The sequence below is a fragment of the Aedes aegypti genome, chromosome 1, assembly GCF_002204515.2.
Source record: "Aedes aegypti strain LVP_AGWG chromosome 1, AaegL5.0 Primary Assembly, whole genome shotgun sequence".
NCBI classification, from domain to species: Eukaryota; Metazoa; Arthropoda; class Insecta; order Diptera; family Culicidae; genus Aedes; species Aedes aegypti.
The window spans coordinates 160665087-160678893 of NC_035107.1; the positions used below are offsets into that span (position 1 = coordinate 160665087).

At 33.5% G+C, this 13807-nt stretch overlaps 1 protein-coding gene across 2 annotated transcripts in view; it reads left to right on the top strand.

Moving 5' to 3' along the window:
- The window catches only part of LOC5580229, a 41333-nt gene that overhangs the window by 14571 nt on the left and 12955 nt on the right, over positions 1–13807 (top strand). For both annotated transcript variants that reach the window (XR_002502034.1, XM_021852512.1), the window contains one exon: positions 9724–10005. Coding sequence is in view for 1 of the 2 variants with exons in the window: in XM_021852512.1 (XP_021708204.1) it covers positions 9997–10005 (9 nt within the window). In the remaining variant the exon portion in view is untranslated. Of the gene's footprint in view, positions 1–9723; positions 10006–13807 lie in introns of those variants that run through there.

Consider the following 13807-nt stretch of genomic DNA (forward strand, 5'->3'; position numbering starts at 1 on the left):
CACTCTAATGGGCACTTGCGGTAAAGAATGACCGATGAAAAAAAAAAATATCTAAAATAATTAGCGTAACATGACAAAGTTACACAGTTGATACATAAATTTCAAAATTGTCTGCGGCATTTATCTCCATGAAACAATGAACATCATGAGAGATTTGCGGGTGAATTACTGTAATTCTTTAAAATCTTTTGTAATTGCCAAAGATCTTCCATGACACAATAATTCATGATCTTAATAATAACATCATTCAAAAGGTTAAGGTACCGCGGGGCAAGTGAGAATCCGGGGTAAGTGGGGCGTTTCGTCAGAGCTCAACTAGGAAAAGTTTTCCATGGGGGTATTCTTCTAGAAAGTTGAAGATGCAATTACAAGGAATGTATTTAGTACTAAACATATTGTTATTTTTATTACCATGTGGTTCATGTAACAGTTGTCAGTTCAGCGCCATTTTGAACTTGAATGACAAATTGTGACACGTTTCACGTCTTGCATTGACTCGCAAAAAATAAATGTGTTTTAAATCGAATTTCCATCAGTATTTTAGTATTATTACAAGCTGCTAACGATAAACCAGTATTTTGTTTTTATTTCATATGAAATATTCGATGGTCTATCTTACCCCAAAATATATTTGTACCTGGGGTAAGTGGGACCTATCAAAACAAAAACCAGAATCAAAACTTTTCGTACACGTTTCATACATTTTGCTAGAGTGTAGCACTAAAACATTCAAACAAATGATTTTTATCAAAAAAGATCAACCTCAAATTACGTAATTGCATAAAAGGGAGAAGAAAAGTGTTATTATTCTTTATTTTTTAATTAATGTTTTATTTTTGAAATAAGACTTCAAAACTGAACAAACACACAGCTGAAATTTGAAATGCATCATGAGAATGATTACTTTTCTATGTTATTTGAACTTTATTTGTTATTTCTACCAAATTAAGTAGTGATGGAAAACAATTCCATCCCATTAGGTGCTTTTCTGCCATGCATATAAATAATAACAAAACATATTTATAATTTCGTCAATTATTGATTGTTTATGTGCTACATTTTAATTAATAACTTATAAATGATATATTTTGAGCATGATTAATTCCTCTTTACGCTTTTATTGAGGAATTTTCAGTTAATATTAAATGTGAGGTGACATACTATTAAATAAAGGGTTTCTTCCTAAAACGTAATGTATTTTATGGTTGATCCCTTATGTACATCAAATATGTACTCAAAATTAAAAATCTATGACTTATCAATCCTATTATTGTAATGGTTGACTTACTGATGTTGATTGACGCATGGAACTGGATGTGTCCCACTTGCCCCGCTTAGCGAGGTAACTGCGTCCATTGGCTCATTCTAAAACATTCTTCCAAGGTTTTCACAATTTCAAAATTATTCGATTAGTTTCATGCACATACCAGCAAAAATGTTGCCAAAACGTGATTGTGTTGTTGGATTTGAAAAATATTGACATTTGAAAATTTTACTGAAAAATTTGTTTGAACTATCGTTTTTTTCGTTCCCACTTGCCCCGCGGTACCTTAATCAAATATCCATAACAAATCTTGCATTAGGAATCTGTCAACAATTCTTTCTGAAAATTCTCAAGTCTGCCAAGAATCTTGCAAGCAAAAGTACTAGTTATTTCTGAATACAACTACCCAGAAATTCGTCTTAGAATTTTCCATAAAATCTTTTAAATTTTTTTCTAGCATATTCAAAAGCGTTTCTGCAAAAGAAATTCCAAAAAGGTTCTTAGAAAACTTTTCCATAAATCAAACGAGGAATACTTAAAACATGTTTTGAAAACACAAATTATCACAAAAGAATAGTAAAGTTTTTTTTTTTCAAAACATACTAAGAACTCTTAAGTGTTCGTCTAAGCAAGGCTGGAGTCAGCTCTCATTTTTAAGAATTCCTCAGATATCAGATTTCAGAAATTTATCTCGAGATTTCTCCAACGATTTTTAACGGATGTGCAGAGGAATTTCTTTGAAATTTGCCGGAGGAAATCCATAAACACTCCAACGCTACTACTTCCAATAACATACATAGGAATTACTGCATATTTTCCCGGAGAGTGTCTCAGGATATTTTCCACTAAATTTTCTATAGATTTCGAGCTCTTCGAGCTTTTCCAATGGTTTGTACAGGAGGTTTCCAGAGTTTTGAATGAAATTCATTTAGAGATATTTTTTTAAGAAACCCTACAAGAATTTTTAGGCCGATTTTTCCAGTTTTCATAAGTATGATCTCCTTTAAGAGTTTATCCTTGGGTACTCCCAGGAATAACGCCACAAATTCTTCCAGGGAAAATCCTTTAAGAATTCTTCCAGAAATTTCTTATAAAATTAAAACAGGGACTTCTCATTGAGCTCACACAGAGATTTTTTTCTTGAAACTTCGCCAGCATTTCATTCAAGAATTATTCCGACAGTTCTTCCATACATTTCTTGAATAGTTTATCAAGTAAAATCTCCATGAATTCTTCAAAAGTATATTTAAAGTTTCACACTTATTAATATTGCAGCAATTACACAGCGGAACACGTTTTTGTCTCGAGTACCAAAATACCGCTATTTACTAAATTAAGGGTTGCTGAATTCATTGCCGCTAAAAACTGAAACATTTCTTAGAATGGCATCAGATACAGCAACCCCAAATATACTAGAGACACATCATTTAATCATTGTCATTTTTGTTACGCTGTGTTATAATCAATCCTTACGATTATTCCTACACAAATGTTATCAGGAATTCCTTGGAAGATGCAATCAGATGGAACCATGCAAGATATTACGAGATTCGATTTTTTGCATCAATTTCGTAACAATCATCTAGAAAATCATATTAGACTTACTCTAGAGTGTAGGACTTCTTTCAGAAATCATTGTGTGAGTTCATTAAGGGCTAATAAAAATAAGAACTGATCGTATATTGGAAATGCCAAAATATCATCTAGTCCGGCCTGTCCGAACACCCACCAAATTGTTCAATTTCTTCTTAGCTATTACTTATAAGAATTCACGTGGCGATTACCAGACAGTTGAAAAGAAGTGAAGACATCTTTTATTATATACACTATCATATCATATATACATAAGTTTGGGTTCACCCCCTCAAAAACATACAAAAGTGTTCTGTCCATATCTCTGTGATTACGCGTCTTATTGAAACTCTCTAAGCTGCTTTCGAAAGGCAAAGAGTTATTCTTACTTCGTATGTATTTTTTCCAAAAACAGTTTTTGAGTTTTGTAGACTAAATTTCAAATTCAAGTTGTGACATTTTTCAAAAAACACACTGAAAAAACATTTGTCATTTTTTTAGCATTGGATCGACCAAAATTTTTAAACAAGGTGTCATTAGAGTCGTAATCTTATATTCTTTGAAAAGCACTTACGAAATGTATGCGGAAAAATCTGAATACTATTCAAAATCATTGAAACAGTCATTCAAGTCATCATGCAAAAGTTTGGGTTCACTCCTCAATATGATGCAAATCGTGCTTGGGTTCGCCTTAACCGCACGCAAATCATTTTTGTCAATATCTCAGCCATTTTTCAACCGATTTTAATAATTCATAGCTTTTTCAAACGCATATAATGGCGCGCATATGATTGGTTTGATATTTCACAGATTTTTCGTGCAATAAGTAAGTTCAGGTGTACCCACACCATACTGAGGGGTGAACCCAAACTTTTGCACGTTGACTTCAATGACTGTTTAATTGATTTTGAATAGTTTTCAGATTTTTCCGCAAAAATTTCGTGAGCGCTCTTGACAGAATATAAAATTACGATTCTAATGACACCTTGTTTTAAAATTTTGGTCGATCCATTGCTGAGGAAATTACAAATGTTTTTTCATTCTGTTTTTTGAAAAATGTCACAACTTTTAGTAAAAATTAAAAAAATGATTTTGGAAAAATACATACGAAGTAAGAATAACTATTTGCTTTTCGAATGCGGCTTAGAGCGTTTCAATTGTACGTGTAATCGCAGAGATATGGACTGAACAGTTTTGTATGTTTTTTAGGGGGTGAACCCAAACTTATGCACTTGGCTGTTTAAATAACACATTTTCTGGAAGCTTCTGTAATTTTTTTGGGTTTATAAAGTAAACGTAATTGACATTATTTCATTTTTACGTATTAATTATCCTTGAATTACCCAGAAATATTTCAAAAATCACATTTTGTGCAAACTTTAATCGAAGAGATTGGGCAAATCTCAATCTAATTCGAATATAACGAATATTTTTCAGAAACTTACTGCCCTGTCTTAAACGTGCTTAAACTATACAGTATATTGAAGGTTTTCCAGAAATTTCAATACAAAAAATGCATCAAGCTTGCAGAACAAGCATCTTGAATAAAACTAATTCATGTTTCCCGGCAAAAAAAAATGGGTGATGCGGTCGGGATCAATCGTGTTACGCGTCGCGTAGCACGATAGAGCAATGTCGCAGAACGAGGTAATAGTGTTCGATCCTTTGATCGTACATACAAAATTAACAAGGCAGGCTCTTTACTAGTTTAAATAATCAATTTGGTTGTAAACATGTGACGTCATTCCCATCATACCATATACCATCCGGACCACTAGATCATTTTTTAACAAATTTGTTCGAGGTGGATAGGAATGACGTCGTCAAGTAGCTGTCAGTTTTCGGAATGGGGTCGGTAATCTGAATTGGCTGTGTAAATATAACCTTCTTAGGCTGTGAACCGTTTCATCAGCATTGGCGTAGGAACAGGGGGGGCCAGGGGGGCCTGGCCCCCTCCAGAACCATCCAGGCCCCCCCCCCAGAATTTTTGATGATAATAAAATTAAAAAATTAAAAAACAAACAAACAATTTAACTTGCAGCAAAATCTTCTGAATCAATCTAGGTACATGACTCTTGTTATTGACAAAACTTTCTTCAGTAGTTACGTTATTTTATGTTGTAGAACACTATAGCGAGAAAACCTCGCTTGTCTTATACAGCATCAGCGTGATAGTTCTGACTTTGGTGAATCACGCGACAACCGAAAGCTTATCCGTCCGGCTGTCGATCGATTGGTTACTGTTAGAACTAGCTTCATGTTGTATGCGGTAAGTACAATTTTTCTGACATATCCATTACCAAAAATATCGTGGTATGAAAAAATGGAAGATCCCAAAAATTAGTTTATTTTTCTGAACAATTCAATTAATTCTGTTTCAGCATAGAGCAGCACTGCAGTCTGATTTCTCATGTTTTTGGAGGATACCCTGCTCGAGGTGTGTGGTGATGCTGATTACCCTTATGAGAATCCACTAAAGAAATCCATTTAACTTCAACTGGTATGATGTCCGAAAAAAATAATTGAAAAAATAGACAAAGTTACTATAGGAATTTCTCAGACAATACATAGCGGGAATTCTTGTCGAAAAATAAGAATTTTTCAAGGAATTTCGGCATGGCCAAGTTTTCTTCAAATGAATGGTAGAAGTTTAACATGGCGTGAAAAAAATGTAACAAAATCGACCATAGTTACCTTAGCTCTCTTTGATTTTGATTCAATTTTTTAAGTAGTTTTGCATGAACAAATTTATTGCTTGAACAATATTTTTTCAAGAAAGATTATTAATTCCAAAATTATTTGATTAATATTCAACAAATTTGTAGCACAATTTTTCAAAAAGCTTTTCGATATGCATTATAAAATTTTAGTTTAATCAAATACCTCAAAGAATATTTAAGGGGGGCTTCAGAACTTTTGCAAATCTTTTCGAAATAAGTCAAACAATATTGTTGGACTTGTACATACTTTCAAAGCGAATTCATCCTGGTGGACATCCACTCCTATGTCAACTTTTTATTATCAAATTGGTTTCGGAAAATGTTCCCAGCTTTACCTTAAAAATGTTACTTTATCTTTCAAAAAGTTTTCGCTCGCAATTCCTCCAAAAAATCATTAATTCTGTTAAATCTAATTCAGAGGTATTTCGCTGAAAGTTCTATTAGAAATTCTCTATTAGAAATTGCTCTAAATAGTTTTCCCAAAAATTTTATTACAAATTCTTCCGCAAATTTCATCAAAAGTCGTTAAGAAATATTTCTAAAATATTTCACAAATTGCGTCAAAAAGTTTTCTATGTTTTCTTTTTTAGAAATTTTGGTTCAAATCCCCGGATCATTCAAGAATTGTAAAAAAAAAATGTTTTCAAAATGTCTCTTACCCTCGAATCTTTAGAGGAAATTTGTTGAAAACCCCCAGGAAAATTTTGCTTTCGAAATAAGCATAGCGGTAGAGGAGTCTGTAGCAAAATAACTGGGAAGGAGAAAATTTATTAAGATATTCATAAAGAAATTTTTATTGATTTTCCTTAAAACACTTCGTTAGAAATTGGTTCTTGGTTTGAATTTTTGTGCGATACGAAAGCGTAATTTCTAGAGGCTTTCTGGCAGAATTCTGGAAAACCAGAAATCAAGGAAAGATAGCTTTTAAGGATAAAAAAGATTCTGATGGACCTCGAGAAATTTATTTTATTTGTTAATTCATAAGAGAATATTTTACTATCCTGTAATTTACCTGTAGATAATATATTATAAATCATCTTTCATTGTACCATTGCCCACCTATTGTTCGACTTGCTTCAACATTTTAATGTTTCTTCTTCCTTCGCAAACCGCTTTGAGGAACCTCGTACAAATCTTTCCATACTCCGAAAAGCATCGTTTAAAGAATCTAAATCTAATTATACAAATTGTGAAAAATTACAGAATTCTTATGCGTATAGTTTCTAATTCCTGAAAATCCATCAGGAATTCCTCAACAAAATTTCAAAGTAGTGCAGAAGTTTTCACTAAGATTTAACCCTCTCTTTCCCATGGTAGCACAGGTGCCACCGATTTTCAACGAACGGTAGCTAAACCGAATTGGTACGAGTAGCTCAATAATGATTGGAATACATTTATTCGCTCATTTGTCTTATCAAACATCGAAATAAGTGACCTTAGGGTCAAACTATTGGAAAACAATCAACTAACTATTGAAAAACAATAAAAAAATTATTGTGATTTTGAATAATATAGCTTATTTGTAAAAACTTTTTGTTTTTTGAAACGCCATTTTGACAGTTAAATTGTCAAACAAAGCTGTGGGAAAGAAAGGGTAAAATTAGAATCTTACATTTTCACGTTAAACTTCTACAGTACTACAAAATAGTCGATAATAAAACCTTCATAAAAATTTGTTTGGAATTTCTAGAGGTAGGAAAAAATGGGTTCTACATCAATATGTTCACCATAGTATCATGAATCTTCAGAGTTCATACTAAATATTATATAAGACTCTAGTTACAAATACTTTCAGTAAAAAACGTCGAAAATGAATATGATTTTATGTAGTAAATCCTACAAGAACCACTTAAGCTTTTCTGTGAGGTACATTGTTAACATGTATCAGAAATTCTTTAATTTACGACAGGAATTCATCGATATTTTCCGAAGTATGTTAAAGCTGCAATTATTCAATAACATATCAAAAAGGTTATTTCAAACCTTTCGTTACTTTAGAAATCTGATATGGAGTGATTCATAGAGGAATTTATAAAGCAATCCCTAAAAAATATTAAGTTTTTCCAGGAGTAGTTTTAGACCCAAAAAAATGGAGAGTGTTTAAATTTTTATATGTCTTATTTTATGGAAGATTCCTGAGATTTATATTCGCAAAAAAATGAGTTATTTCTAGAACCTGAAAGAATACTTGATGGAACTTCTCGAGATTTTTTTTAAGATTAAGAATGAATTGCAAGTGTTTAGTGAATCTGGTGAAAAAAATGTTCATTTAAAATCCCAAAAGAATCGTTAGTGCGGTTTTATGAAAAAAGCTCTGGAAAATGCTAAGATGAATCTTTGGTAATTTTTCAGAAGAATCTACAAGAAACAATAATATATTTCTCTAATAAATCTCTGTACAAACACTCGGGAATCTTTGATTATTTTCACGGAAGAGATGTTGCACCTTGATTTTAGATAAATCAAAAAAATAATTATCTGTGAAAAAATACAGATTTCTTGCGGAGAGCTTCTCTGAGCAATCATGAATAAAATTTCCCAATTGAATTCTTTTAAATTGCTCAGGAAATTTTTGTGGAATATTGCTAGGAATCCTTAAAGTAACACCTGGAAGAGCCAATTAATATTTTTGCAGGATGTCTGGATAATTTTGCTACGATTTCTTCAAACAATTCTATAGAGAAACCTTAGAAAGAAATTCAAAAGCAAAGTTGGAAAAACTGTTAGTGAACTCTCTGAAGAATTCGTGGAATGAATCCTTGCTTGTTGATTGTGAAGTCATTTTTGGTGAGAATCCTATATATTTTTGTTCTGTATTTTGGAGAAATCCTTAGAAATCCTAAACAAATTATTTATGAACACAGGGGGATACTTTAAACTAACAATTGGAATTTATATGTAATGTGTACCTAGAGGACCTTCGAGGAGAAAGTATTGAAAGAATTTGTAATGCGGAATTCTTCAAACGATTTTTTAAGCAGTTCGATAGAAATTCTTCGAGAAATTTTCTGATGAGATCAAAAAGTCTGAGAATGATTCTCTTGGGGAATCCCAGGACGAACTCAATGAAAACTAGTAAAGGAGTTCTTGAAAAAAGCACTGAAAAGTGCGAACATAATTCATGAATGAATTCCTGTAGGGATTCTCAGAGGAAACTCTTCAAAGCACATGATTTAATTCCTGAAATAATCAAAGGAGAAACACAAAAGACAATCCTTGTGAGCTTTTTGCTAGAATTCTTTAAAGATTTTTGACTGGTTACAACATAAAGGAATCTGTTTCGTAGCGATGATTGAAATTTACAAATATCACTGATATGCCACGAAATGAGACAAAATTATAAATGAATGAAATCGATACAAATCTGTAAAAACTACCAAATTTATGAAAATCGTGATTATTGCGAACGACATTACTTCGGCAAAACAAGTATTTGCCAGGCCCCCCCTAGGCCCCCTCCAGAAAAAAATCCTAGCTACGCCAATGTTCATCAGTTCGTTTAACTTTTAGTTAAAATTTGACAGCTCGATAGTTATTTCCCCTCCGGTTAGAAATAACTCTTCTCTGGAGCATGGTTAAACTTGACAGTTCGAAAGTTATTTTCTGCTCCCGTGAATTTGAGAACAACTAATCATCTGTCAACATTGTTCTGAAATAACTACTCGACTGTCAAAGCCCAAATGGGTCGACCGCGATGTTCAATTTAACCATTTGAGGGGAAAATAACCATCGAAATGTCAAATTTTAACTAAAAGTTAAACGAACAGGTGAAACGGTTCACAGCCTTAATATTGAACACCGTGATGGAAATCTTCTAGGCTGCAAGACAAATATGCCGTTTGAAATGATTTTTTTTTTAATTATGTAGGTGCTGTGATAAGGAATAAAGGAGAATTACATAGATAAAAATAATAGATAATAGGCTTAATCAGGAAGGTCATGTGTTTCTAACTTTAAATTTTGGACTTTCCTCTGAGATACAGCCAATGTGGGGAGAAACGCTGCTTGAAGAATAACGGCTGACTGACTTCACTAGAGTTCGCAAGCTTCACCTGCGGAAAACAGAACAGAGTAAACACAAAAGTTCCCACAATTACCATTCGACCATGTAGTTTGCTTTTAGAGCCCACTTCTAAACTCAACTATAATATTTATTTTCATTTCCAGACATCTCCTCATCACATAGTGTGCATCATCAAATGGCACGTTGGTAGCGTCGAGCTATAGCGCAAACACGTCTTACATCTGGCAGATAAAAAAAAATAAACCGACCATCACATAACGTTGGGCTTTACGGAACCTATTTCCTTCTAGGCGGTAATATTAAGCCTCCGTTACTGCTGCAGAAAGCGAAAACTGCGTAAATTGTATCCCATCGCAGAGGAATTCCATCGTAACTAGTCTACAGACCCCATCTCAGAAAACCGCGCGCCGAAAACAATGAATGAGGTGAGTTAAGCCGGTGAACTGTTTTCAAGAAAAAATCATTTATCATGCGGTAACGTGTGAATTTAAGTTCTATGTACGATGACGGCATGATTGCTCTGGTTTGAGTTCTAAACTGATACTATAATTATGATTGATTATACTAAAACCGAATTTGGGACAATTATTCAGCAAAGGTCGATTCGGTTTGTTTTTTTATTTATTAAATCCATTCCTTACTACATACTTGATTACTTATCCATTATTTCATTTATTTTTTTTAAATAAGGGAGAAGTTGAAAAGTGTGTTGTTCACTTAATGTTCCTTTCTCAAAAATACAAGTCCCCTCCTAGTTTGCAGTTGACCGTAAATTGGGCGTAAATGTTCACGTGACTATGTTTAAAATTGTTAATTGTTCTAGCTGTTACGTCTGTTTGTCTGTGATTTTACTATGATACCGCGCCATCTAACCCAGCCATTTTATTTCAAATTGTCCTGATGTACCTTATCCAGCTTTATTTTTTCTCTTAAATTCTTTTAAAGCTCAAATTTTAATCGAATCTCTTTATTTCGATCATTTTTTGAACAAAATTGATCTGTGGATTGAGTTGAGAGTCAGAGTGGGGTTTGAGACATTAAGGGCCGATTTCTTCATCTTTACTTAAGCCGTAAACTACGTTTACTCATATAGATAAATTAGGTTTAATGCCTAATCTGTGGTGAAGAAACCTCCTTTAAATCTTATACATACAATCTTATACATACAATCTTATACAACTTATTTGGTCCTCGAAAATGGATCGAATTTGTATTTTACTTGAACAGAAATATTTCATAATTAATACACCTAATTTTATGTTAGGTGTCCTTGATCGTTATTCGTGAGATACAGCCCAAAATCGGAAAATCAAAGCATCTCTAAACAAATACCATGCTTACGTACTTTTAATATTTTTTTTTTTATTTTTTTTTATTAGTATCATTTCAAACATTACATTCATTTCTTATATCTAGGTGTTCTGTGTTATTAAACAACACTATCATCCTAATTTGGTTAAACAAATTTAAGATTTAATTAACATTTTGTTAACAACATATTACATTGCATTTGCCGTAGCAGTTCAGATTTTTTACAGGTGAGTTGATTTCACCTGTTTATAAGAGAAAAAAAACGCTTTGAATATACTTAACCTAACTTAACCTAAACATATAATGCATTAATCGCGGCAATAGAAGATTGCAACGATTTTTGCCTGAAATTATTTATTATTTTATTTGACATTTGTTCCAATGTTTCAACATTGGATATTCTATGTAACTCATTGGTACTATACCAGGGAGGAAGTCTCAGAATCATTTTCAAAATTTTATTTTGAATTCTCTGCAGAGCTTTCTTCCTGGTATTACAACAGCTAGTCCATATTGGTACAGCATACAACATGGCTGGCCTGAAAATTTGTTTGAATATCAAAAGCTTGTTCTTAAGACAAAGTTTTGATTTTCTATTAATAAGTGGATAGAGACATTTTACATATTTATTACATTTGGCTTGAATGCCCTCAATGTGATTTTTGAAAGTTAAATTCTTATCTAGCATGAGCCCTAGATACTTAACTTCATCTGACCAATTTATTGGAACCCCTCTCATCGTGACTAGAGTTACTGTGCACGTGCTGTAGCCTTAGGTGCAGGAGCCTCATTGCTTGTAAGCGCACGGGAGCGCTGTACATCGTGAGACCTTTTTTGGGGCGCCTCATTTTTCTTGAGATGTGTCTCACTGCGGTCTCATGCGCTCCGTCACATGTGCTGTTTAAAATTCAGCGCAATAATTGAAGTGATTACAAAAGTTTTCAACGAGGATCGAAATTGTAACTTTTAAATCGCGAGTCTTCGATCATATCATGTAGGCCATCTAGACACCTGCATGATGAGGCGAAAATAGCTGTAGAGGCTCTTCGTTACTAAGCAGTTGTTTCACAACTTGGATACCGATGGCGAGCCATAGCGCCGAGCAGCGCATGTGACGAGTCTCCCCGAGAGCACATCACCTAGCGCGCGCTTTTAGAATTTTCATGAGCCTCCATCTAGCGCAGCACACTAGGATTTTGATGAGCTGAGAGACGGTTTGGTTGGAGGCTCGTCAGTACATTTATGTGCTCTTGAGAAATATGTAACTCTGATCGTGACAACATGTCTACTTGAAGGTTTCAAATAAAGAGCTTTTGGTTTATGTGGGAATATTATTAGTTGAGTTTTGGAAGCATTAGGAGAAATCTTCCATTTTTGCAAGTATGAAGAAAAAATATCCAAACTTTTTTGCAATCGACTACAGATGACACGCAGGCTTCGTCCTTTGGCGGAGAGGCCTGTGTCATCCGCAAACAAGGATTTTTGACATCCCTGAGGTAACTCAGGTAAGTCAGATGTGAAAATATTGTATAATATTGGTCCCAAAATGCTGCCTTGAGGAACACCAGCTCTTACAGGAAGTCTTTCAGATCTAGAGTTCTGATAATTAACCTGAAGTGTACGATTTGACAGATAACTTTGAATTATTCTAACAATGTATGTTGGAAAATTAAAGTTTTTCAATTTTACAATCAAACCTTCATGCCAAACACTGTCGAATGCTTTTTCTATGTCTAGAAGAGCAAGACCAGTAGAGTAGCCTTCAGATTTGTTGGAACGGATCAAATTTGTTACACGTAAAAGTTGATGAGTGGTCGAATGTCCATGGCGGAATCCGAACTGTTCATTGGCAAAAATTGAATTTTCGTTGATGTGGGCCATCATTCTGTTCAAAATAACCTTTTCAAAAAGTTTACTGATGGAGGAAAGCAAACTGATTGGACGATAGCTAGAAGCTTCTGCAGGATTTTTGTCTGGTTTTAAAATTGGAACAACCTTAGCATTTTTCCATTTGTCAGGAAAATATGCTAATTGAAAACATTTGTTAAATATATCAACTAAAAATGATAAGCTACTTTCTGGAAGTTTCTTGATGAGGATGTAGAAAATTCCATCATCGCCAGGAGCTTTCATGTTTTTGAATTTTTTAATAATAGTTCTCACTTCTTCCAAATCAGTCTCCCAGGCATTTTCGAAAACGTTCTCTTGATTGAGAATATTTTCGAACTCCTGAGTAACTTGATTTTCAATTGGACTAGTGAGTCCTAATTTAAAATTGTGCGCACTTTCAAACTGCATAGCAAGTTTTTGAGCTTTTTCGCAATTAGTTAGTAATAATTTGTTTTCCTCTTTCAATGCCGGTATTGGCTTCTGAGATTTTTTCAAGATTTTAGATAATTTCCAAAAGGGCTTAGAGCCAGGGTCCAATTGAGAAATTTTATTTTCAAAATTTTTGTTTCTTAATTGAGCAAAACGTTTCTTGATTTCTTTCTGCAAATCTTGCCATATAATTTTCATAGCAGGATCGCGAGTGCGTTGAAATTGCCTTCTCCTCACGTTTTTAAGACGGATCAAGAGTTTAAGATCATCGTCTATAATCACGGATTCAAATTTTACTTCACATTTTGGAATTACAATGCTCCGGGCTTAAACAATGGAATTTGTTAAAGTTTCAAGAGCATTGTCAATATCAAGTTTAGTTTCTAAAGAAATGTTAACATCAAGATTATAGTCAACATACGTTTTATATATATTCCAGTCGGCTCTTAAATAATTGAAAGTGGAGCTGATAGGATTGAGAATCGCTTCTTGGGATATTTGAAATGTAACAGGGACATGATCAGAATCAAAATCAGCATGAGTAATCAGTTGGCTACAAAGATGACTAGAGTCGGTTAAGACCAAATCGATCGTAGA